The sequence below is a fragment of the Chroicocephalus ridibundus genome, chromosome Z (assembly GCF_963924245.1).
Source record: "Chroicocephalus ridibundus chromosome Z, bChrRid1.1, whole genome shotgun sequence".
Classification (NCBI taxonomy): domain Eukaryota; kingdom Metazoa; phylum Chordata; class Aves; order Charadriiformes; family Laridae; genus Chroicocephalus; species Chroicocephalus ridibundus.
This window is the reverse complement of record NC_086316.1, coordinates 86,510,742-86,537,223: the sequence shown is the minus strand read 5'-3', so window position 1 is coordinate 86,537,223 and position 26,482 is coordinate 86,510,742. Positions and strand designations below refer to the sequence as shown.

At 52.5% G+C, this 26,482-nt stretch overlaps 1 protein-coding gene across 1 annotated transcript in view; it reads right to left on the bottom strand.

Moving 5' to 3' along the window:
* Positions 1–5,917: 5,917 nt before the first annotated feature.
* Positions 5,918–26,482, bottom strand: part of ONECUT2 (one cut homeobox 2) — a 29,828-nt gene continuing 9,263 nt past the window's right edge. The window contains exon 2 of the mRNA XM_063320104.1: positions 5,918–17,865. Within this exon, the coding sequence (XP_063176174.1) occupies positions 17,579–17,865 (287 nt within the window). The 3' untranslated portion in view covers positions 5,918–17,578. The remainder of the gene's footprint in view (positions 17,866–26,482) is intronic.

Genomic DNA, 26,482 nt, shown 5'->3' with positions numbered 1-26,482 from the left:
GGCCTGGTCCTGCTGTGCCGAGTCGCTTGCCGAAGTGGCCGAGCTGTGGTGGGTCCGTGCCTTCGGTGTGCAGGGGAAATAAGGGCACTTCAGCCCTGCGGGCTCGCAGTCCTTCGGGGTCAAGTTGGTGTGCACAAGGGCAGAGTTCACTAAGGAAGTTCTGCGAGCAACAGCCTTTTTCTGGGGATTTATGTGTGGTTTTGCACGTGGATGTCCTCAGTAGTCAAAGCTGCTTATTGTGCTCCCCCGGGAGCATCTGTGTACGTAACCTTTCAGCAGGTGGTACCACGTTGGGCTGATGGTTTCACGCTGCCCTCGCCCCCGTGACTTCCCACCTGGGGTAACAAACTCCAGTATCAGTTAAACTGGTCCCTCGGCGGAGGTGACAACTGCACAGCGAGGCTTTTGCACGAACTAGTAGTGCCTTCCTCTGTACTTTTCTGGAGAAGGGGCCAAATTCAGCTTGAGCCTTTGTTTCGAAGGTCTGTTCCCTGCTGGACGAGCCCGTTCAGGCGGGGTGAGTTACACCTCAGCCTGCCTCTTCGGCTCCGTTTGCCACGACCTCGCTGAGTGCCCGGGACGATGCCGAGTGACGCTTCATGACGCGCAAGGGGATATGAAATACCTGGCTGCACATGGTGCGCCTTTCTCGTGCCGAGGCCCAGCTCCACGGGGCTGCACGCTGGGAGGACGTGTGGAAGTGAGTGTGTCCGTCTGCTTTCTGTGGAAACGGGGGCTTTGTGTGCTTTCTCTCAAAGGGGGCTCGAGAAGATGGTGAATAGAAGACTTGCACTCGTTTTGAATCCCACCTGTGACTTAATTTATTCAGTTATCTATTAACAGTCTCTAGGCAGCTTATTTCTTATGTTAAAAATTAAGTGCTTGATTGATTATTTTCTAGAACAGTGATGAGAGTTGTTGTATACTGAAGCTGATCCATTAGTGAGCTCTCATTACTAGGCTGTGATGGGAGGGAGGCGAATGGATGGAAGATGGGAAGAATGGAGGAGAGCGCTGCTTTTGCTTCTTTTCCTCTGGTGTTCCCATCAGTGGCTTTGCCATTTTGCATCTGGATGGGGATTGGGCTGAGGAAGTGTGGCAGAGCTTAAGGAGTGTCGTATTTATTTGAATCCAAAAGAATCTCTAACCTTGTGGACGCGTGGGCTCACTCTCCCTTTAGAAAGTTATAGTAGGGTCAAAAATCGCATCTACTGGCATGGGTTGGCCTGTGGCCACGGGCTGCCTGCGGGCTGTCACCTCCGCATCCCCCAGATGCAGCAGCGGAGAGCGCAGCTCCTCCGCGTTCGGCAGCAGCCACGGTCCCTCCAACGCGGCTGCAGCCGAGACGCTGGTTGTGGCAGCTCCTCGCCCTGAGGTAGGTCGGCGTCCTGCTGGTTTCTGCCGAGATCTGCGTGAGCTCGGGGAAGCCGCTCGCCCCGCTGCAGCTGCAGGTGAGCCCCACGCGCCTCGGTGCCCTGCTGCGACCAGCGGGACGCGGCTGAGCGAGAGGCGCCGCTGCAGGCTCGCGGGTGCTGCACGGCGCATGCTTTCCCTAAACTAATCCTGGGAAGTTAGGGGATTGTCTTGGCAACGCTTGGTCACTTTGTGTTGGATAGATGGGGTTTAGGTTGCAGGAGGATGAATATTCACGTCCTGTTAACAGCAGACAAGCCGAACTCCCTGCTGCAACCCTGAAACTGTGGCCGACAACCGCGTCCTCGCACCTTTCTGCTCGGCACGGGCTGGTCAAAGGCTTAATCTGAGTTGTACCGACTGGCTGGGTCAGGCCACCGTCGGGGCCATCTGAGCAGGTATGGGCTGTGCTCCTCTGTCCTCCTCTGTCAACAAAGTACTCATCTTCTGTCAATACCACCCGTGACGCACTGGGCAAGTCATTTATTTGTAATTCGTAACTTTCAAGCCCTCACAGGCAAGTTCTGCTCTTGCACGCAGAGCACAGGGATTTGTAAATTTGGACCAGGTCTAAAATCTGCCTTTTGTTTTCCTCCTAAATTCGTGTTCATCACTAAATGTCAGGAAAAGGTTATTTAATTTGCATCCCTTGGCCTGGCTGACCGGCGTCCTTTACGTGACTGCACGGAGATGGATGGTCCCTGAGACGCGCGGCCTTTTGTGCCCCCGGGCTGAGAGGTCACGTCGGGAGCGGCCGCCCGCTGACATCTGCGCCCCAAAGGCCAAGAGATCAGGAGGCCATATCGTGGGGGGAAAGCGCTGAGGGTGTCGCTGCCGTTGTCCTCGGAGGAGGGGACCGTGCCGGCGATCGCAGCGCTCGCGGGGCAGGGAGAAGGGCCAGATGTCGCGGGGATGGGGATTCATGGCAGAGCCCGTGCCCGGCGGTGGCGGGTGCTTCTCGCCGGCCCCAAGGACGTCTGTTAGGGCTCCTCCCTCCCAGGACCAGACCCGCCGCCCGGGATGCGGAGTTGGAAGTCAAACCTCTGTCTCGTTACCTTGATGTCAAAATACATTACCCACAAAGTACTAAAGAGCGACGTTACCTCCTGCTGATTTATGGCAAGGTTTCCGGGGTCTCTCAGAAATGCATGTGAAGACACATTTACACTCCCTAGTGGCGAGGAAAACCTGACACAGCGGCGGAGAGCAGCAATACGCCGTCGGAGCTGAAAGCACAACCGCCGCACCTACGCCGCAGCGCCCGGAAAAAGCCATTATAAATAGCACCCGCTCCCCAGCCAGCGCTCCCGGGGCCAGCCGCTGGGCACGGAAGGCCAGGCCAGAAAGGCTTGGAAAGGTCTGGAACCGCAGGGCTGGTGGGGGCAGCTGGGAGGGAGAGGGGTGGTTGGGACATCGTCCTCCCAGGGCTGCAGGAGGCTGGGGGGGCTGCAGGGGGCCGGCGACCACGGGCGTCCCCCCAGGAGCGTGCAAAGGGCAGCCCGCCTGAGACGGGTCAGAGCAGAGCTTCACATCAGAGTTTATTCACTGGCGGTTGAGAGAATTTGCTGTTCTTCATTTGGGGCGGAGTAAATAACTTGAAGTCAATATACCTGCTTGAATAATTACGGCAGCGTGATTTCTCTCGGAAGGTGGCCCGTTAACACTAAACCGCAGCACTCTGCTTCCGTTAACAGAGATAAACTGCAGAGATTACGTGAGATTTTGGGGTGACTGAGCCTGTGTGTGTGATTTAGACTAACGGTACCTCGTGTTATCCTGCCCGACAGCGCGCAGTTTCCCGGCAGCGCGGCGGTGCCTCCTCGCATTGGTCTGAACTGCAGCGGCTGCCATGGGCCTAAAGCCTCAAACTCGGGAAAATATGGCAAAAAACGCGCTTCTGGAAAGTCTTCTGGATTTTACACAAAGACATGCTTCTGGAAATGTCCTGACGCTACGCCAGATGGGCTCAGGATCTGCCATGGGGCCGGGGCGGCCGCGATCTCTCCAGGGGTGAGGGCGGGGGGGCTGCCCTGCCGAACCCAGAGCCTTGGTCATCCTTTTCCTGTCATTTTTAAGGATGATCCATAATGTGTGAACATCACCCTCAATCGGGGCCTAATTGCGTTTCTCAAGTGAGCACGCTGCATTTTCAAGGAAGTCTTAAACGAGCACTTAAGCCGTACTGCGGCGGAGCGGGTCCGGGGAGGCTCCGCATCCCGCCCCCGGCTCCTCGCAGCCAACTCCCACAAGTACTTTTATCGCAGAGTTATTAGGCCATTATGGTCTACGATTGTCTTTTACTGCCTTTGATTTCTTCTGTTGTCAGGCGTGAGGAAAGTGATGTGTAATATGATCCAAAGTGTTCTTGTTTGTTTTAATCTACTGTTTTAATATATTATGGCTTCCTGCCATTATGCCTTTCTGAGATGGGCCCTGGAGTCACTCGCCGAGGTTTTATATGTGCAGAAGCTGAAAGGCGTTTTTCCAGTGGGTACATCTTATGGTAGGCAGAGCTAATCTTGGGTTTTCCTCCTCTGCGTGTGTTGGTGTGCGCATTGGCGCTGGTTGTTTCCACCTGAACATCGCCAATCCCGCCGCCGTGTCCTGCCGCGCTGCCGATATCGAGTGTTTTTTCCTCCCGGTTGTTGTTTTTAGGCACCTCCGTGCCACACGTGCTGAAATACGTGTCAGCAGCATTGCAAAAGCTTCTGCCGTTTCTCCCCAGAGCAAGCCAGTTTCCTGGCAGTGACGCGGGGTGCAGCTCTCCCTGCACGCTGCCTCCCAGGCTTTTCCCCAAGGGAATCCCAGGCCCCGCCAGGCTTCAAGTTGTGCTGGGCGTTTGGTTTGGAAAAGACGGCAATACCGTAAGCTAAAAACCCCGTTGCCAGCACTTCATCTGCAGTCAGGAGGGACCCGTGCCATGATCGCCGTGGAGTCCCACGCAGCGCATCGTTACTGTCAAGTCCAGCCTGACAGATGCACTGCCGTCCCCGGCACTGCCCCGGGAGGAAGAGGAGGAGGAGGAGGGGAGCATGGTGCCCACTTCTTCAGCCCAGGCTGCTCTGCCCTGCCCGCAAGTGGGGGTGGACGTTTTGGGGAGCATCCCGGGGTCCCAGCGCGCTCCGTGGAGCCCTGCCGGGGAGCAGCCTCGCCGCCCCACGGTGCCCCCACGTCCCCACCATGTGAGTGCAACATTTTGCTGTGGGTTTTTTTAACATTGGTGACAAAACTGAGGGTTTTTTTTTAAGGTGTTTTAACCTGGAATGATCACGTGAGCCCCGGTAGGGTTAAGAAGCAGCGAATCGAGGTGAATTCACAGGGATGAGCCGCTCCGACGGGCAAGTTGGTCCCCTCGCCATGGGTGCGAAGTCTGCCCTGGACCCGAGCGCAAGCGTCACGAGCTGGCACTGGGAAAAGCCACCAAGGGAGGGAGCAGCAACTCTTGTCTCGGGAGGTTCCAGCTGCTGCCTGCTGGCCTGCGGAGGGGAACAGGAGCGGTGGCAGAGGGGAGCGGGAGACGGGAGCACCTCTGCACTGGGGACGCCACTCCAACCCCTGCAGCTGCTGCGCTGCCTGCGCTCGGGGCGTCAAGGCGTCAGAGGAGAACACGCAGAGAGACACTGTGGCTGCTTAACGCCCTTTGGGCTCCTACTGGTGTGTTTTTCTGGCCCACATTTGGCTCACACGCACGCCAATAAACAGAGGTGGGTGAAGAAGAGTCTCAGGTAGGTGGTGTGGGTCCCCCAGTGCCACGCGGGACACGGCCGGTGCCGTGGGTGCCCGCTGCGGCTGCTGTGGGTGGGCAGGAGCTGCCACCGGGACAACGGGAGGAGCTGGAGCATTGAATCCTCCCGGGGTTCCTTGGCTGAGCGCCGCCGCTTCTCCGTGCCCTGGAAGTGCTGGCCGCGGGATGCAGAGGGGCCTGGCCGCGGCTGCTCCTGGGCTGTGCTGGGGATGCTCCGGACACTGCCCGGCACCGGCTTGGATCAGCCGCCCCCGATCGCGGGCTCGGTGAGTAATGCCCAGCGTTTTGGCATCTCCCGCTGCTGCGGCACAGCCTGGTGACCACCCAGGCCAGTGGCTTCGGTGCCAGCGCAGCTGGGCACCCGCAGAGCCGAAGGTGTCCCTTTGCCTGGGGGATTTTCCGCAGTTCTTCAGCATTTGCAGCTGAAGCCGAGCAGATACGGCTTTGCAGCCCAGCTGAAGTCCTGCCACACGCTCGGGTCATCCCTCAGCTTTTTGTCAGCTTAATGAAATGGTCCCGTTTCCTTCTTCCAGATGTGCCCCCTGCTAAGTGCCTGGAAAACGCATTCCCGGGGGAAGGATCCCGCAAGTGAAATGGAAATGACCTACCGGGGGCTGCATTAGTCCCAGCGTCATCGCTTTTATTTCTTTGCTGTTGAAGTGTTTTTACCCTTCCAGTGGTCAGCCACCATCCTGCCCTCCCCCAGGCCCGGTGGCCATCTCGGCAGCACTCACTCCGTCACCGCCACCTTCTCCCGGGTGAGCTCCCGTGGAGCTCTGCAGGGGGACGGGGGCAGGAAGATCCATCCAGCCCTGCTTGTTCCCTCTTGCTCTCCCCGTGGAGCCCGGCACCAGGCTCCGGTTCAGGTCAAAGCCCGTTGCCCTGTGTGCGGTTGCAGGTCGGAGCGCGTGGAGCCGGGCGCTCGGAGGGATGCCGAGCCCCGTGCCCGGCCGGAGGCAGTGCCTGCGCTGCCGGGAGCTCGGGGCTCGGGGGGGTTCTCTTCCCTCCTCTTCCTCGGGAGCCCCCACCGCACCCCAGCCAGAGGGCGAAGGTGGGAAGGAGACTTGAACGAACAGCAGCGTTCAGGGCTCTTTGAGAGGAAATGCTGAAGAGGCAGGTCTGCTTTTATTTGCACCGGTAGCCACTCAGCAAAGTTAAATGAAGCAGCTTAAATTTAATTAACGGCAGAATCTGGCTCAGCATCGAGAGAGGGATATGAAGAGACTGAGCATGAAAACGAATTCTTCTCGTGACTTCATTAACCCCAAGGTTAAAAATCGGTGCTAAGGTTAGATTCAAGATAACAAACCCCACTGTGGCTTTTTTACTGGCGACGGTGCTGCGGCCCCCGGTGCCCGGCCCCCAGTCCCCCCCGCCGGCCTGCGCCCTCCCCGGGGGTGGGCAAGGGGGCAATGGTGTCTGCAGGGACTCTGCCAACGCTGCCGAAAGGTTAAGGAGGGAAAGAGCCATTTTTATGGTTTTTTTTTTTAAGATACAAACACAGGAAAGTGCTTTCCCTTTTTCATTTCATTTTGCTTATGATGCGATTACTCAAGGAGAAAAACGCTGGAGTAAAATGAGCGACGGCTGCAAACCTGCTACATTCTCCATGAAATTCCAGCTCGAGGAACCTCCTGCCTCCTCCAGCAGTGCTGCCTCAGGGAATGACAGTGCGATAATTTGCTTGATTTTATGGTAATTACATTGCATCATGTAATTCCATGATTTAGATAACAAACATCTTCACTGCTCTAATGTAGGCAGTGACTTACCACCGCCTGAACGAATTTTTGGAATTTTCTTGGGAAAAGCAGAGGCCACTGGAAGAGGAGAAGGATAAAGAAGCCGGGGCTGAGGACCTCTGTCCTCGCCGGCCCCCCCTCAGCTGGTTTGCTCTGGGCACTGGCCCGGGCCCCTGGGGGAGCCCTGTCAGTGACCTGCTGAAGGACGGTGGCTCCTCGGAGGAGCTGCCCTGTGCGAACGGCACCCGACGTGTCCTGGCCAGGCTGAGAGAGGATTCTGCACCCAAGGGACCAAGCTCTGCCTGGGAGTGCGGTTGCTCCCGCCTCTGGCGTTACCGGCTGCGAACGCAGTGCTCCGTTTCGTTTTCAGCCAGCCTGCATAATTACAGGACTTGCCTGCGTAATTACAGGATTTTTCTTTACAAAAGACCTTAAATGCTGACATGCCAGAGCCCCAAGCCCCTGTCTCGCGAAGGGCCCTGAGCAGCGGCAGCGAGTCGATGCGCGCAGCGTCCCGCGCATGATAAGCAGGAGGAGCGAAGGTTAATGCACTGGGAAGGGTGTGCGAGAGCAGAGCTGGGCCAGGAGGGCTGCAGAACGCCCTGCTTGAGAAACCCCCTGCGGGATAACGAACCTGCGCTTCTCCCCCTGCTCGGCTTCGTCCCCGTTCCACGCTAACCCGTCTCTGGCACCAGCCGTGGGAACAGAAGGACCTGCCACCTCTCTTTCCAAGCACTTTTTGCTCATGCTCGGCCAGATGTGACGCGCAGTGGCGTGTTTTGGGGACGCGGTCCCGCGCTGGTGTGGCTGTGCTCGGCTCTGTGTCCCCGACAGCGGTGACAGCCCCAGCCGTGCCGGGGCCGGAGCAGCGACGCTCCGCTGCGTGGGGCAGGGCCAGGCGGGGGGAGCAGCCAGACACCTGGAAAAAAGACAGGAACTTTTCATCGCACAAGGAAGCAAAAGCGTTGTTTTCCTCCTTTATTGAACTTTGGCAAATAATATGTGTGTGTGGGTTTTACATCAATAGCTATAAATAAAACTTTGAAAGCAATGTAATACTTGTCATCAGGATAAAGGACATCTATTGGCACAAATCATTGAGTAAAAACCCTTTAATGATAAAATAACATTCACTCTTTAGCTACTTTATTTGTCTGAAAAACTCAGCTTACACTCAGTTCAACATATCACCTTCCACAAAGTTAAAAAATGACATAAAATGACATAATAAAATATACCTTAAATTTCATAATACAAGTACCTTGGCAAATTTTAGCAAGCTGGACCACCTACTGTTGGCCGCAGCAGTGACCGTTGCCATTGTCTCACATACCCCGTGTTGCCTTTGGACTGAAACCTGGAGGTGAGCTCAGCGTGTAGGTATTACAACAACCGCGTGTGCCTGAGCAGCGTCGGGATCTGCCAGCATGAGTCGAGGCTGCCGAAACAAATGTCGAGTCTGCTTATTGCGGAAGAACATAGAAAGCTTTCTGGAAGATTAAACACTATTACAATCATTAACTGTCTTACAAAAAAAACCCTATTTAAAATTCTTGTATCCATTACCGTCTTTGGCAGATAAATAAGAAAAAAAAAATAAACAGACTATATTACAAAGCTTTCATTATCACAATCTACCGTATAAGGCCAAATAAAAATATGTTTCTTTGCACTAATGAAAGCACATCTCTAATATATCCTTAATGACAGACAATATAAACACTCTACCGACGTTACTTCAGATGCCTCATTAGAAGACTGCGACTTCCGTACTCCTATTCCCCGAGTGGCACTCTTCTACGCAGAGTGTATTTAGCAGTTGATTTGGCTTTATGTCCAGCGCGACCGGTGAGTCAGGGTTACGCCAAGAGCCGGCTATAAAAGACAATCAATTTGCCAGCCCGCCCGGGCACTGTGAGACTGGGGGGGGCCTGAAACCCGTTTGTGACACGAGGGGTAACTCAAAGCGGGCGCAAAGCGTTTTGATGAGCGTGAACCCCGAGGCGAGGGTGCCGGGGGTGGCTGGGAGAGCGCCGCAGACCACGCGCCCATCGGTGTCCTGCCGAGCACCCGCCGGGACGGGCAGGAGGCAGCGGGCAGGCGAGGGGCGCCGCGGCGCGTCCCCAGCACACCCCGTGTGGCCCGTCCCCCGTGCCGTGCCCCGCCGGGCTGCCATAAAGCCAAAGGAACTCCCGAGCCTGGGAAAAAACGCACAGTTGGCTCCGTTCTGAGCAAGATGTCTGTTTTCACGCGACCGACTGATGGATCCAATCGGCTGGGGCCGGTTGGCCAAGCTCTTCCCCAAATAAAAATTTAACTGGAATTCAATTTGTGCCCGCGTTTAAAACACGGGCAGACCAGAACTGACGCGCACCTCAGCTCTTGTCAGTACATAAGCGTATGAGGCAAAACTGTGCGTGTTTTCGCAGCGTAAATGTACACACAACTGCGCCACAACTGCTAACAGATAACAGGCTCCATGCATAAATAAATACCATCAAAGCAAAAGGCCTATTTTCAAATCCAAAAGAAGAAGTTGCCATTAAGAACCACGATGCATCACACTGCTAAGGTTTTGCCTCATGCATAAAAATGGTAGCGCTGATTGGCAGTTGCTAATTATAATACTACACCGTCACACAGAACAATTAGCTGTTCAGACCAAGTAGCACAAATGTAGAAAATAATCTTTTTTTTTTCTTTTTTTTTATCAACAGAGCAAATTAACACAGATTGTTTCTTCAGCAAAATATGAAACTGTAAACTTTGGGCTCATTCTGCAACTTTTCCCCAATCCGTAATAAACAAAAAAAACCCAACGGGAAGAAAGACTGACGTACATTTTTAAGCGCACCTGTTCCGTCTATTACAAAAGCACAACCTAAAACGTATAAAGCTTTTTCTTTTTTAAATCACAGTTACCAAAAAGAAACAGTGAATAATTTATTACATACGCTATAATAACATTACTCTAAACAACTATTCTCTATGAGGTATATCTGAGAAAATTCGGTAAGGGATTGCACGGTCTGCGTTGCCAACATGCCCAGTTTTATATTAAAGCTTTGGAACCATGAAGAAATAGAGAAGGAGGAGAGGAGAGGGAGAGGAGAAGAGAGGAGACGGAGAAGCAGGAGGAGGGAGAGGAAAAGGAGGAGAAGGAGGAAGAAGAGGAGGAGGAGGAGGGGGAGGAGGAGAATAAGAAGGAGAAGGAGAAGAAGGAAGAGGAGGAGGAGGAGAAGGAGAAGGAAGAGGAGGAGGAGAAGGAGAAAGAAGGAGGAGAAGGAGAAGGAAGAGGAGGAGGAGAAGGAGAAAGAAGAAGGAGTAGGAGGAGGAGAAGAAGGAAGAGGAGAAGAAGAAGGAAGAGGAGGAGGAGGAGGAGGAGAAGGAGAAAGAAGGAGGAGTAGGAGGAGGAGAAGAAGGAAGAGGAGAAGAAGAAGGAAGAGGAGGAGGAGGAGGAGGAGAAGGAGAAGGAGGAGGAGGAGGAGAAGGAGGAAAAGGGAGAGGAAGGAAGAGGAGAAGAAGGAGGAGGAGGAGGAGGAGGAGAAGGAGAGAGGAGCCTTTGGTATTATTAGGAGTTTTGTTCTTTGCAGGGCTGCATTGCAAAGCACCACAGTACAAAAAGCCCACCAGGTACGATTTGGCGGCCCAGTTGAAGCTGAGGTATTCACAGGAAGAATAAAAAAAAGCACAGAGAGGTCTAGACTGGCAAAATCGTTGCTTTGGTTCAAGCAAGGCACTCGTCCCGTGGTAATGTCACACTTTGCAAGTGAAGCACGTGTCTGGTGAGAACCGCGACTGCTGGGGGGACCCTGCCAGCTCTGGGGTTTCTGTGCCCAGCCCGCCGCCCGCCCCCGCTGGGCAGGGGGGGCCGGGGACGGCGGGAAGGCTTCGCCTACGCCAGGACAGATCGTCTCCTCCACGCCCGGAAGGCATCCTGAGAATTATTATAGCTTTTTAGAGAAGGAATACAGAGAGAGAGATTGAGAGAGAGAGAGAGAGAAAGCACACTTGTCAAGTCCCTATCTTTTCCAACACAGACTGGAAACCAGAAAGAAATACGAAATAAAAGGCAACACTGAATTGAAGCGGAGCTGTTGTGTTGGGCCGTCGGCAATCTGTCGGGGTGAATCCAGAGGCGTTGCTCGGGCAGATTGCCTGGGGAAAGGCTCAGGCCCCCGTCCCGTCCCGTCCCGTCCCGCCCCGGGATCGCCGCGATGCTGCGCCGGGGTCTCTCCCGCCTGCCTTCACCCTCAGCGCAGCGAGGCCTTTGTGCCGCCGCGGGGCAGGCCCAGGGATTTACGAACCGGCTTTTAACCTCAGCTAAAAGTGCACGCACCTGCGATCTCAATTAGGTGGTTTTTTTCCCCCTCTTTCAAATTTACCTACCAGCCAGCGCCCACCTTCTCGTTGTTTTTTACTGCGGAACAGGCTCCGCTGTCGGCAGGATGAGGCGGCTCCTACCGAAAAGCTGAGCTCGTGTCTGCCGGGGCCCGTGGGGAGCTCCCCATCGGATAAACAGGATAAAACAGGCCAAAAGAAGCAAATGCTAAAGGGCACCGCTAATCCCCCAGCGACAAACAACCAACTTTTAAGTAACCACTTAGGAACGTCATACTAATGGAGCTTAATGCAGCTTTGTTTCATTGCTAACTCGAGAAAAAATAATTAATTGATTTTCATATGAAAACTGTAGTCGCAAACAACACCCGCACCGCGTAGGCAGGAGCGAGCAGCCTCCGTCTCCGCTGTGCCCTCCGCGTTCCCCGAGCCCGCTGCTGGGCGTCCGGGTGGCCAAAACGGGGAGGGACCCCCCTCCCCTCAGCCTACCTGTTCAGGAACGGCATTGCCTCAAAACGATCATTTCTAGCCCTAATTTGTGCTGCTGGCGCAAAGGCGCACCCCTGAATCCGTGAGCGGGACCAGCGCGGGTGGCAGCACGCGGGTCCCTTTCCCCAGGGAATCGTCCTCCGGATACAGCCGGGATTCACCTCAGCTCAACACAACCGCTCCGTCCCCCGGGATCTGGCGTGGGGAGGGACGTGAAGGGGTTCTGCGTCTCCAAACGTTTTTGGCTGGCGGGAAGGCGTAAGGGAAACACAGAAAACGTCGTCACCAGAACTGGCAGCTTCCGCGAGAAGCATCTCTCTGGGTGTCTGGGCTGCAGCTGTACGTTGCTGTGTGTAGGAGAGAACAGTTGAAACTACAACAGAGCACAAGCAAAATGCAGACCGCACAGAGAAAGAAATCTTTGGTATCTTTGGTATCATCAACACGATTAAAATTACAAATGGAAAAAGTCAGTGAGGTAGCCTCTTTGGTTCTCACTAGAAATAGAAAGGTTTTTTCTTTTTTTCTTTTTCCCTTTTTTTTTTCTTTTTTCTTTTTTTTTCTTTTTTTTACACACACAGAAGTTCATTCTTGGAAGCAGCTAGTTTAAGGGTTTCTCTCTTTTCGCTTGGCATGTATTATGTTTTCACCCAGCTTAAGTTTTAAGAAGCCACAAAGTTCAGGCAAAGTATCCCAGTGTCTTTTTTTTTTTTTTTCCTATTGTTTCTGAATGCACAGTTTTAGGCTGAGTATTCATTGCTTGTCCTCAAAATTCGCTCTGTTGTTCTTACGGAAAATCAGCTGTAGTGCTTTAAAGGTGATTCTAAATAAAAACCAAAAACTATACAAGGGCATCCTCAGATGATTATGAATAAGTTAAATAAATAAGTTATATTAGGAAGGCTTTATGTGCCATAATAAAGGTATGTCACACTTTCTAATCAGATGGGAAGAGATTAACTTAAATAATTTAAACTTTGATATTTAAACAATTGAAATTAATTAAAAGAAGAAATTAAAACTAGACTCCTGTTTCATGTAACTCATTATTTTTCTCCTGTCTGTAACAGAACGCGGCTGCTCTATGAAGCAATACTAACTTTTAAGCATATTTACTAACACAGGCTTCGCATCTCTGATGCGCTACAACAGTAAAACGGATAAATAAACAAAATTAATCCCAAATTAATTCATAAATGATCGAATTAAATAGTTACAAATAACTCACATTGGAGCCTGATCCCGCAGTCCACATTCAGCCAAAACTCCCATTGAATTTCAAAGCTGAAATGAAACTCAATGGGATTTAGACTGAACAGAGATTTCAGGACCTACTCTAAGACTAAATTAAATAAATTACATTATTGATAGATAATATATCGGGTTAAAACCCACAAGTGTCTGGAAAAAAATAAAACCATTTTAAGCTTTACCTTTTTAAAAAATTTAAACAATAAAAATTCCCCTTAATAAATATAAAGGAGGCCAAGTATAAAGTTTCCCCGTGTCTTAAAAATACTCAGGTATTGTGACAAGCAAGAAAAACATCGGGTTTTGTCCGAAGCTAGCACACTCTTTGCAATACCGTGTCGTTACCGTGTCTTGCTCTGGAAGAGGAGACCCCTATTCCCTTCTGCAGTTTGAGCGTCGTTTGCTGGTTTAGTCCTTCTCAGGTCTTTGGATTCAGCTTTAGGTAAGAGAGATCCGGAATAAAGCTATTCAACCGAAGTCATCAAGCACATTCTTTGTTCCTTCACGGATGATTAAGCAATATCCAAGGTTTCTTGAAAGTTGAATTCATCTTGGATGTGCCCATGGTAGTAACTCCAAGTCCACGGTACAGAAGATGCTGGGATACTATCTGTACGTACCAGTCTTTCGTATCAGAATAAATAAAAGGAACAAGTTACATTATGCGGCTCTATAGATTCATAAATATATGGTATATAAACGTAACGTATCTATTTGAGTTTTTTTTTTAGCATGGGCAGAATAGAGCGTATATTCTGCTCACACGTGTACATACAAACATATCTACCCACAGCATATGCTACGGACACTCCTCTTCTGAGAGAGCTGCTACATAAAAGCCTACGAGAGTTGACAGTGAAACGGAAGACGTAACACAGGGCCATGAAAGATGCAGGGATAAAAAATGCAGCAGCAGTTTCAGATGTTCAGATGGAAATGACTTTTGGCGAACAGGGAGGAAACACGGGCACTGATGTACCTGCAGTCCCAGCGCAGAGAAGCCTCTGTGTTTTGCTAAACAAGCGCTGCAGCGCGGGCAGTCGCGTCAGCCAAAGCGCTGTCATTAGATTGTTCCCGCTGGGAGGCTGCGGATCAGCATTTGAAAGAGCCAAGCAAAAACTTAAGCTGTAATATTGCATAACAAAAACTTCCACAATTGGGAGAGAATTAACGATTTCATCGGGGATGTATTTTTTTTGTAATTCAGCACTTGATCTAGACTTACATCGTTATGGCGATTGGGATGAACTCCGACCAGAAATAAAAAGCCCAGGTCTTTGCTCACAGGCTTCGGGAGAAGCCCAGGGCAGGCTCCCCTCCGCCTCTAAGGATGGTGGTACGTGGGAGGCACAACCAAGGCTGTCCCTAACGTGGTGTCCCACATGCCCGTCTCTGGGGTGGGACACCGGCTGCTGGGAGGAGGCCTGGGACTCGTTCCTTGTCCCGGATGATACGCTTCTCTGCCCCGCGACTGCAGTAAGGGAAGGGGCGGTAAGGAACAACAGTCGGGGTTTTCACCAGTGGCGCGTCACCTCCTGCAGTGGTTACAGGGGCACTATGGGATGGAGCATGAGAAAAGTGACCAAAACCCAGCATCACCTGACACTGCTGCAGATTGCGGGAGGACACTGTCGGAACAGACATTTCCCGCGGGGGCGATGCCACGTTCAGGATGCGCATGGAGAGGCTGCTTTGAGCGGACACTCTTGGACGGGAATGAAGGTGGAACTTCAAGATGACCAAACCGCCTCAGCTGGGCGCTGCTCTACAGCGAGCTGGCTCAGAACTCCTCACGCAAACACCCCGAGGCGCTGGTACACATCAGCCCAGACCCGAACCATTCTTTGGCAGCTTTAGTCCTACTACCGGGCTTCTCTGGATTATTTTCAAATCATGCCCAATCTTTCTGGGAAATCTATGTTTTGCTTCCCAGAGCTGGTATGTGCTGTCAGTTTAGCTGTGAGGATCCCAAATTTACTTTTCAGAAACCTTTCCTGTCCTGAGCAGACAAGGCTTTTTGATTTTCTTTCTTTTTTTAAATGCGAAAATTGGAAGATGACTGCAGCGGTTTTGCAAAGTAGTTAAAAAGAAGCCTTTGTTTAAATGTAGAGATAGAGCACAATGGTACCACGGAGCTCCAGCTCTGAAGAGAAATTTAGACCGAGGTCTGCGTGTCATGACTTGGACCATCAGGACTTTGAGCAACCAACATAATGTGTCTAATACATCAAAACGAACTACTGAACTGCCGCATGAACTGCCGAAACCTCAGTTTTGGTTCAGATCAGGATCTGATCTCGGTGAGCCAGCCTGCGGCGGTGCTCAGCACTTACAATGACATAAATCGGTACATACATATATTGCGAGTTTTATCCCTGGGGAAGAGAAAGAAGGGTGTGGGTTACTCATCGGATTTCACATACAGAAGGATGGGTGTTCAAAGCTCTAGACATACAGGAGACCAAATCTACCTGACAAAACAAGTCATACCCAACGGACACGTTTTCCCTACGCGGCTCTGGAGAGAGGAGACATACCAGTGTAGTATCCCAACATCTTGCGCTTGGAGTCCATGCAGCTCTTGGAGAGATCCCGTGTGAGGCAGAAACAGGAATAATGTAAATAAACCCACCCTTTTGGTTGCTCAGAGAAACAGAAGTGATTACCTGTACCCAGATCAATGGTGCTATATGCATTCAGTCGTGCAAGAGGAGATAACGAACTGAAAGAAAAGTAGTGAGAATCCTCATCTTTGGTATTGTAGCTGTTGAGGTTTTGGTTGCTCTGTTCCTTGTTCTTTTGAAAAAACTGCATAGGCACAAATTAAAGACAATCTTCAACTTTAAGATGACTGAGTTGTCAAATGAAGCAGCAATCGTACTGGCTTTGCTTTGTTCTCGTTCTTGTCAACCCTTTCTTTGAGATCTGCTTCCTAAAATGTCCAAGATGTCTGTCAAAACACAGTGTGTTACTCGTTTGCTTCCTGACGTCCTTACTTGTTTTTTTTTTTATTTTTATTTTTAGTTTATTTTTAAATGGAACAGTTCGTTGCAGAAGAAGTAGGTGCAGAAAACGTTTCTTTGGTTTCGATTAAGTAGTACATAAAAAAAGTCTCAAGTGTCTCTAAAGAACCACGACCGCGCTTGGCTTTGCTGCCGGGGCCCCGGCGGGCGCTGCAGGAGGGGCCGTTCTCGGGTAAAGGCGCACGTCGAGCGGCCGCCACCGTCCCGCCATCGGTGCGGCGGCGAGCGCGGCGGCTGCGGCCGGGGCTCGGCATCGGCTCAGCTGGGCTGCTGGCCCGCCGGAGGTGGAGAGAGGGCTTGGAGTTTGTGAGGCTCCCCCATCGCCACACAACCACCCGCACCAGCGATGACGAAGAGAAAATGGCAAGTTATAAACATCTTTGGCTTGCAGTAATCCTGTCTCTTTGGTGTGCTGTGTTCCCGCCAGCTTGGGTAGCTGGGGGGTAAAAGGAACTTAGGGATTCAATAGATTTAGATGGCGTACTGAAGTCATACGCGGCACATCTGAAATGGCCAGTGGCATCTGAAGGGCTCGTTTCTGGTTTTTTCCTGCTTGAAAGTACCATAAAATACTGAAAAAAAAAAGGAACAAAAATACATTGAGCGCTAAATACGTTTCAGTAATAAGGACGTTGCCGAGGAGAAATTAGATTCCTGGTAACTAAAAAGGACGCATTAATGACCTAAAAAAATCTAGATCTTCCAAAATGTTGTGTTTGCTCCATGTACTGTAGCAGTTAAATTATTGACCTCCTGAGTGTGCATCTGCATTAGGTACAAACACAGAACTTGTGACAAACTGCAAACTGTGCTTGAGGCTCGCGTGGTCACAGAGGTGTTCCCCACCGGCCCGGGAAGCCGGGCTGCGCGGCGGAACAGTCGCTGCCGGGAGTCCAGGGTCGTACCTATTCCTATAGCTACTGGCTTTGTGCTTGATACTTTGAGCTCAAGTGAACTGAATTTTTCTGATCCAAGATCAAGCTGTACTCGCTGATTAAATTAAAGAAACTAAAAAAAAAAAAAAAAACCAAACAAAAACTTAAATTTGATCTTTTTTCCCCCCCCCACCCCTAAAACGCTTAACAAAACCGTGCCTGAGTTTTAAAAAGAGATTCTCAGATTCTTTAGCGTCTACGTGTCAGACTTTGTGCTCCGTTCTGGCGTGGCCGCGCCACAGCGGTGAGCTTTGGTGCAGGGCGGTGTGGCCAGCACCGGCGCCCTGTCGGCAAGCGCCGGGCACGGGCAGGCTGCCCGGGCTCGCAGCGGCACCCCGCCGGCCGCGGCTCTTTGGGGCTCAGGAGAAACTTGCCTCACGGACGACTCCCCTACGTTTCAGACCTGCTTCGCCTGTCCTGAGCATAGTATTGTATAGAAAGAGGTTAATTCTTGACTTGCGCCTGCTAAGACTGACTAAAAGCCGTGAGAAGTGTCCTTTGTTACAGCTGGGCTGGGGTTCGTTTCCAGGAGGATTGTGCTTTAAGTCACCAGTGACGGGCCCCGCTGCGAAGCCGCTCTCTCCACCGTGCCATGCCGCGCCGCGCCGTGCCGTGCCGCGCCATGCCGGCCGCTCCCCATCACGCTTTGGTACAGGTGCTGGGGGCCGAGGAGGAGCCCCCGGAGCTCAGGTCGTCCTGCCACTTCTCCAGGCTGCGCCGGCGGGCGTTCATGAAGAAGTTGCTGACGGTGGTGAGCTCCAGGCCCAGCTGCTGGGAGATGGTGATCTGCATTTCTTTGGAGGGGCGCTTGTTCTCCTTGAAGATGGCGAAAAGCGTTCTGCGCTGGAGGTCCGTGAAAACCAGGCGGGATTTCTTCTGGGAGTTGTTCCGCTCTTTGTTCGGCTCTTGCTCTTTGCGTTTGCAGGCTGGGGAAGGGGTGGGCAGAGACAGAGAGAGAGAGCGAGCGTCAGGACGCGCCTGGCTGCCGCAGACCCCGCCATGGACCCCGCAGACCCCCCGGACACGCGTGGCCACGCCGGGCACGGAGACCTCCCGCAGGATCCGCAGCGCCAGCCGTGCACGGCCGAGCCAGCACCGCGCCAGACCTGGGGGCTGGCGGAGGAACACCAGGGGGTCACGCTGGTGATCGCACTCGCGTCCCAAAAACCTGCATTTTCAGAAATTATTTTGGGTGGGCACCTGATTGTTGGGCATTCCAGCACTGAATTCCAAGGCAATTGGAGCGCCCCCCCCCCATCCTCAGACAGAGCCCTCGAATTCACCTGCCATTTCTGGCTAGTGCCCAACTTTGAGATTTCCCACACTTTTTATAAAGCCACCATCTGAGAAGCGCGTTGCTCCTCTGTCACAGCAGCATTAGGATTAACAAGTTAGCTTATCTGATGTCAGCCTGGGAAAGAAAATGCAAAGCGCATCCTTTTTTTCCCTTCATTAGCTAAGACAAAGATTAATCCTTTGCAGAAACTTCTCATGTGCCGTAGCATATAACAACTGCAGATGACTATTTTTTAACAGGCGCTGTTCCGTAACGTAAACTCCATCCCGTGCGTAATCTACAGGAAATACAATTGGAAATTGCTGTTCTTGCCTTCTGAATAAACCTTCCACCCATAGAATCATAGAATTGTTGAGGTTGGAAGGGACCTTTAAGATCATCGAGTCCAACCTTTAGCCTACCCTGACAAGAGCCACTTCTAAACCATGTCCCTCAGTGCCCCATCTACCCTTTTTTTAAACACCTCCAGAGATGGTGAATCCACCACCTCCCTGGCCAGCCTGTTCCAATGTTTAATAACCCTTTCAGTGAAAAAATGTCTCCTAATATCTAATCTAAACCTCCCCTGACGTAACTTGAACCCGTTTCCCCTCGTCCTATCACTTGTCACCAGGGAGAAGAGGTCAGCCCCCATCTCTCTACAACCTCCTTTCAGGTAGTTGTAGAGGGTGATAAGGTCTCCCCTCAGCCTCCTCTTTTCCAGGCTAAACAACCCCAGCTCCCTCAGTCGTTCCTCATAAGGTTTGTCCTCCAGGCCCCTCACCAGCTTTGTAGCCCTTCTCTGGACACGCTCCAACACCTCAATGTCCCTCTTGTAGCGAGGGGCCCAAAACTGAACGCAGTACTCGAGGTGGGGCCTCACCAGTGCCGAGTACAGGGGGATGATCACTTCCCTAGTCCGGCTCACCACACTATTCCTGATACAGGCCAGGATGCTGTTGGCCTTCTTGGCCACCTGGGCATACTGCTGGCTCATATTCAGCCGGCTGTCCACAAACACTCCCAAGTCCTTTTCTGTCGAGCTGCTTTCAAGCCATTCTGCCCCAACCCTGTAGCGCTGCATGGGGTTGTTGTGTTTGTTTTGGGGCAGATCGGTGGGGCGGGCCGGAGGGATGCTCGCAGCATCCTCTCCCAGCGATGTCCGTGGGATGGAGGGGTGCTGGCCACGGACACGGTGGGACGGGCAAAGCCGCACGCAGGGGAGGGCGCGTGGTGGAGGCCTGGGGCTGCCACCCCAGCAGCCAGGTCTAACGTTTGTACGGGAGTTTTATTGCTTTAAACACCCCAAAGCAAACCCCGGTCAAAGCTCCCCTGGCAGCAACTTCATGTGACCACCGCTGGCGGAAAATCATGTTCAATAGCAGAAACGGCTGCCGTCCAGCTGAACCTCCTGTTTGCTTCTTTTCTCCAGAAAGAGAACTCTTTTTAACCATTTACCAGTTTATTTGTGGCTTCTATCCGCTGCTGCAACAGCCGCTGTCTGAAAGGCCTGCCAAAACCTCCGAAATCTGCTGGGAGACAAACTCATGGCTTCTGCCGTGAGACCGTTTGCTTACGGCCTCACACAGAAATAACCGCACACCACCCCGCCTGCCTCAAATTCTGCGCCTCTGTAAGCTTGCGCTTTCATACGGTCTCTCACGTGTGGAAAAGCCACGAAAAAAGACAAAGCGAAACTGCAGCGCTCTGAGACGAAGCGGCAGCAGTGCCTGCTGTTTAGGCAATGTCCCTCAGCAGCAGTCAGCTCTCCCCGCACCCCTAGACTGCGGACACCCCTGCGGCCCCCGGCAGCCCTCGGGCAAGCCGGCAGGGCTCTGCGGGGGCCAGCGCCGCCCCCCTCCCCGGGGCATCTCCCGAGGCCGAGGGCGAAACCAGCCAGAAACGCCCGTCGGAGCTCAGGTCAGGCGGGGCAGCAGCGCCAGAGCAGCGCTGCGCCAGGCGATGCTAATGCATCCTAAAAAAAATCAGTATTAATAGCTGATCTGTATTTATTAGCACAGAGAGAACATCAAGTGCTGAAACCAATACCGCTGCCATAGCATACCCAGCTTTAAAAATAGCCTGATAAGGCTGTCTGCATGGGGCAGCAAGATAAAAAAAAATCCATATGTTGACATGGTTAGGTAATGCGCTGGGACAAAATAAGTGGAGTGAATTGATAAGCGGCCGGGTTTTTAAGCAGCCCTATTAAATAATTCTGCAGGTCTAGAATGTGAAATGAGAACCTGGCCCAAAAGGTCGAACTCAGACTGTGGAAATGTCTGTAATTAACCTGAAGTCAGGACTGTCCCTGTCTCCCTGTGCCTGAGCAGGGCAGAGCAGGGAGCCCGGCTCAGCCGGGTGCGTGACTACACTGATCAGCTTAGTGTGGCGCACGGGACAGTATTCCACTGGGTTTCTGCAGGAAACTGGAATATTGTGTTGGAACGGCTGATCCTCGTCTTGCATCCGTTCTCGGCTGCCAAACTCCCGTGGCTGCGGCAGAGCTGCCTCTGGGAGGAAGGTCGGGCTGGGACCATTTGAAACAGCCCAGGAGGGACAAAACGTAAGAGGAGGATGCTCTGGAGAGCCGGGTCCAAGCCCAGACTTACAGGATACGGGCGAGCGTCGCCGGGAGGAGCTCACAGCGCAGCTCCGAGGCAGCGGCACCAGCACAGGGCTCCTGATGGCACCCGCGGGAGTGGGGGGCAGCAAGGACCCTCCTGCCCGGGCACGCCGCAGGCGGCAGGGTGAGCCCGTAACTGCCTCCCCATGGCTGGACTTGGGTCTCCGGAGGCGATTAGCCCGAAGGCTAATCCGGGTTCTCTGACTGCACCTCTAACATGCTCCACAGATAACGTTTTACTGCCCGTCTGAGGTGAAGAAGCAGATTTTAGGCTGGATTTCTGCATTTGATACCTTGCGCTGCCTTTTGTCTGGAATCCACGCGGCGGTACCCGCAGCACTGGGGATGTGACGAGCACCCGCATCTTTGCCGCAGTTTCTAATAGGTTCCGGGACACTGGGAAGAGTCTAGTGTTTCCTAACATCACTAATTTATGTCCAGAGATACTCTGCGTTTTACAGTTATTGGTATCTTATAATAAATAATGCAAAGGTATGTGCTTTTCAATGCATTCAGTAAATACTTTCCTTGAACTGTTAAGTTTGCTCTTGAAAAGGCACCATAAAGGCAAATGTTGTTCCTTGACATGCATTTATCAGAAGAGAAAAATGGAGTGAGCACTCTAATAAAATAAAGTTATTATCCAGGAAACCTGCCTACAGAAAGAGAAATGTTTTACTAGTAGAGGGAAGGGAAGTGGCCATCTTGATCCTAAGACCAATTTGATTTATTAACTGCAGTTAATGCTGAACATATTCTATGGACGAGAACGGACAACTGGCAGGAACTGAAAGTCGTAACTGTGGAAAAAAAATATAATTCTTCTCTTTTCTTGTACACCGGACTAAAGACACTTTACATAGAAACAATCTAGAAGGAGCTCAGAAATAGATTCAGTGCTGCCTCGCTTAACTTTGGCTGAAGCGGAACCCCAGGGGTTTAAAGGGCATTAAGAGCGGCGCAGAGACCCGACCCAGCGGGGCCGTGTCCCCAGGGAGGGACAGGCTCTCTTCAGCGAGCAGGGCTTTGTCCCGCAGCTAAAACTAAGGGAATGTTTAAAAAAACGTGGCTTTAAAATAGAATTAGGTATTGCTTAGGAATAATAAAAAAAAATAAAATTAAAAAAGCATTCCGCGCAAGTGTGGAGAGGTGGGAGGCGAGGCAGCCGAGGCACCAGGAGGTAATGGGAACGAGCCCCAAAATCTCTGCAGCCCCCAGCGCCAAGAAGGTTCCTCTCCACGAAGACAACAACTATTCCGATGTTCAGCTTTAAACATGCAAGACACTCCATCGATTTTTTTATTAGCGTGTTCGCAAGCCTGAGGTTAAGCACGTGCTGAAATATGTCGCCAGGTGCCGGCGGCAGGCAGGCAGCCGCACCTCCCGGCCGAGCCGGAGCAGCGCTCGGCCCGTCTCCCCGGCCCCGCCGTTCTGTGGGGACATGAGCCAGCCGAGCACCCAGCCCTCCTTCTCAGCCAAGGAAGCGAATTCCAGCCACGGCTCCGGGCTGCCCTCCAGGAGCTGGGTAAAACCCCACCGCTCCCAGCTCGTCCGCCCCCCTCTGCAGAGCCTTGTCCCCCCGGATCCCCTCTCTCATAAGCCAGCTCCCCCACCAGTAAGGCTGGCGCTCGTTTCACCTAACGCTAGCCAGGGAAAAGCAGGGCACCCCACGTCCCGGCTTCCCCTGCGGCCGGGCACAACGTCGGACGCCGCCGGGCTGCGTCTGCCGCAGACGCCTGGCTGCGAAGGGGTGACAGCGGGGAAGGACGTGGCCTCCACTCCATCGCCTCCCGGGACGCACCTCTCTTTCGCGAAGAAGATTTGCTCTAAACTGCCGGCAGTTAATAGCTTTCCATGCAATTCACATGAGAAAAAGAATTATATCCCACCGCTTTGGAAGACTCACGACCCCACCGTAACCAGGAGCTGCAGTGACCGACGTGCGCTGCATCAGCCCCAGCATCTCCAACCCCATCTGCCTGAGAGGCGTCCGCAGGAAAGCGGGCCTTTTTTGGACTTTATTCTACAAGCCCCTCTGAGTTTTGGTTTCCTTGTGAACTTCACATGCTTCTAATTTAAGCTCAATTTTTTTTTGTTGCCGAGTATCATTAAATTGAATATTTCTACTAATAGTTTGTTTGTCTTATTTTCTGCAACAGTAATTCTTATTTTCCATTTTCCTCCAGAGGAGAGAGGAACCTAGCCAGCCCCTGCATTACAGACAGCTATAAATCCTGAAAAACATCTAGAAGCGTTTCAGTTGGTAAGTATTGTCTTTAAAACTTCCGTTTATAAAGACTGAAGCACTGGGAAATGTACTCTACCATTAAAGACGATGCATGGCAGCTACCAGCAGACGGCAGTGGGGTCGCTAACGCCGCCACGGGGGTCTCCCCTCCACCCCGCTGCCATGAGAGTCGCATCCCCAGGAGCTGCGGTGGTCCCCAGCACCCAGCCCATCCCTGGGGCCCGGCACCCGCCCCCAGCTGGGCATCCCACCCCGCTCCGGCACTGGCCCGGCTGGCTCGGGAGAGCTGCGGTGGCCAGTGGATCCCTGCGGGGGGGGAAACACAGTCCAGGGCAAGTCCTCCACCGAGCTGGGGAGAACTCCATGAAATGCAAATGGTTCAGACTGGACGATCTGGCATTTTCTCAAGACAATTTTTTTCACTGGCAGATATTCACAGGGCTCCACCGTTAATGGCTGAAACAACGCGCGGCCCGGCGCAATCAATCTGCCCTACGGCAGCCAGAGGCAGCGCTGCCTATCCCTGTGGGCAGCAATAGCTTCTACCAGCTGTTTATGCACGCACAGAAAGACCGGCCCTTTTTATAGAAACTGCTTTTGCCACACGTAGGCCAAAATTGATTGATACGGAGCTCATCACTGCGAGTGGGAGCGCTGCCATAGTGTTCAGCCAAACCCCACCCTCCGGACCCTCCGGCACGGGGTGGGGATGCGACTGGAGTGAGCTGGGGCCTCTCTCCTCCCTCCGCTTCCCCCTCGCTGGTGCCAGGAGCGAGACAGCCGGGGGACAAGGACATGAGGGTCACCAGCATGAGGAGGAGGAGCAGGACAGGGAGGGGTCCCGGGGGCTGGGGTGGGCTGGATGCTTCGTGCCAGCGAATGGCCTCAGCAGGTATTTCAGAAAGTGAGATCTGCAGAGCCTGGGCATCTGCGTGCTCATGAGAACGCCACTGGTGGCTAGTACATCCAGAGGAAGCCCCTGTCCCACATCCCACACCAGAGAGGGGATGGGGACCGTGCCGCTGGCAGAGGATGGGGCGAGCACCGCTCCTCTGCGTCAGCGCTGCTTGCGGCTGGGCTTGTGGCAAGCACGCCAACATAGAAACAATGATCGCTCAAGCAAAGGAAAGGCGTTAATGTGAAGTCTTCCAGTGGCTAATGCCACACAGAGGGAGCTGCAGGGAGTCTGCAGAGAGACGTCCCAGAGGTGCGGGAGCTGGTCCGTAAGGGGGCCCTGGGTGGTGATGCTTACGGGCAGGGGGCTTTGCCAGCCAGGCTGGAATACAGTCATAATAACACACATAACTACAGAGACAGGTGCAGAGGGACTACAGAGCCGTCCCGCTTCATTCCGAGTCCTGACACCAGTTTCCTTTGCGTACTGGAAATGTTAAGGAAAGGGCTCGTGTGACTTTCTGTCCTGTGAAGCACGGACACTGTAAGCCCCGCTCCCAACGCAAACAAAACCCCAACATGAATCTGACGTCAATCCATCTCCCCCCTCAGGTATCTCTGCTTTTACCCCAATTAGGCGAGGGGGTTTTAATCCAAAATCCTAGAGGATTTTTTAGCAGCCTGAAATTTCTTCGTCGTCTACTTTTGCTGAAAAAAGCCTCCCTTTGGCCTCACCTCTGCTAGATTTGGTTCCCTGCAGCTCCGCAGGCTAACTAACGCCCTCAGATAATCACTGGGTTTACGGTGTTCTCACTCTAATGGCAAAAGTGGCTCTGGCCCTGTGAAACAAATAGCAGATGTTAAGAAGGAGCCGAGTAGAAAACAGTATTCCCTTAATCCAGCAGTAAGTCATTCCTCTCCCTCGTTCGTAAGGATAAGCCATGAATATTGATCTCTCGTATGTGGTTTCATGCGGGTGTAGTACAAAGTCAACTAAACCCAGTTATCTGCCTGATGGAACTAAAAAATGTTCCTCAATTTGATTTCGGAGAGGGCTCAATGTGGGGGAAATTTAATTATGCTAGTAATACTGAACACAATGAAATGACCATCGAAACGTTTTCCAAAGGTTTAAAATGTTTTTCCTTCGCTATGATTCACTTAAAGCAACCTCTTGTATATCTGTGTTACTACAATCTCTTAAAAACTAGGCCTCAAAAATCAATTTGATTACCTCTCTGAATTAAGTATGCACAAATGAAAGCAATTGAGATCGATACAAATTAGGTTAAGTACTCCGCTGTGTACAGAATCATTATGTAACAAGAAACAATTTGAATGAAGACACAAATAATCACGTTGTCGGGGTGCGCAGCCCCTGCGCCTTCACCAGCTCCTTTCCCGCCGCCGCACGCTCACGGCACCCTCCCGCGCTCTGCAATCCCCGCCGATGCCCTCGGACGGCATTCCTCCGGAAAAACAGAGTACGCCCACCAAGGAGGAGTGCAGCACAAAGTGTTAATTCCTTTCCTCCAGGGAACATCTGCCGCTATTGGAAAAGATCTCTTTCCTCGCCCAAACCAACCCTCCCGTAGCGGCGAGGTGCTCCCCGCGCTGCAGGTCCTCTTTGGAGGTACCGGGATTCCTGCAAGGCTCCGAGAAAGCAGCGCAAAGCCTGGACGCTTCCCGCCAGGCCTGGGTTTTCTTGGTACTCAACCTGATTTTTCTCTCCCTTAATTCTGTCACGGAAGGAACGTCCTCCTCTCTCTGGGGTTTGCATCCTTCAGCGATTTGAGAAGAAAAGATGAATGGGTTCGGGGACTTGGTTCTTTTATATTTCTTGCTGGCATGCAGCAGGTCTCGGGCTATTTGTGTCGCATCTCTTGTAAATCTGCCGGGCAGCTGAAATTGGGCTGTAAATTCTGCGGGGCAGGGGCTGCTCCCTCCCGTGCAGTGCTGCAACACCCCTCGCGGTGCGGGATCTCTGACAGGGGCCTCCAAGTACTATTGCAATATACTCCCAGCATTAATACAGAATGATAAATAATAGATGGGATAGGGCCAATTTATTGCACTCCGGGGCAAGAACAAGTGGAGGCTTGGTGATTGTGCAGTACAGTTTCCACGTACCCCTCGTCGCCAGGCGGTTACAAGCTCTAACCCTCACCGAAGCAGTTTCGGCAAGGCAGCCCCCCAGGTTCTCTGCTGTGGCCGAGGTGGGGGGCATCCCCTCACGCTCAATATCCAGCCCTCTCTACAAACAAGCTTTTCTGCGAGCTGCAAAAGGAACAGACCCGATTTCGGGCAGATTTCTGTTTCAGAGTTGATCGCGAGCTGGTAAGGTCTCCTTTCCAACAGCTGGGGGACACGTAAGCTGTCCCCCCTGCCGGGATCAGCGTCCAGCTGGTGCAAGCTCCCACCGTAGCCCTGCCGCAGGGCAGGCACAGAGATCTTCGTCCTCCCCACTGGCTCCTGTTTTCACAAGAAGGGGCTCAACCC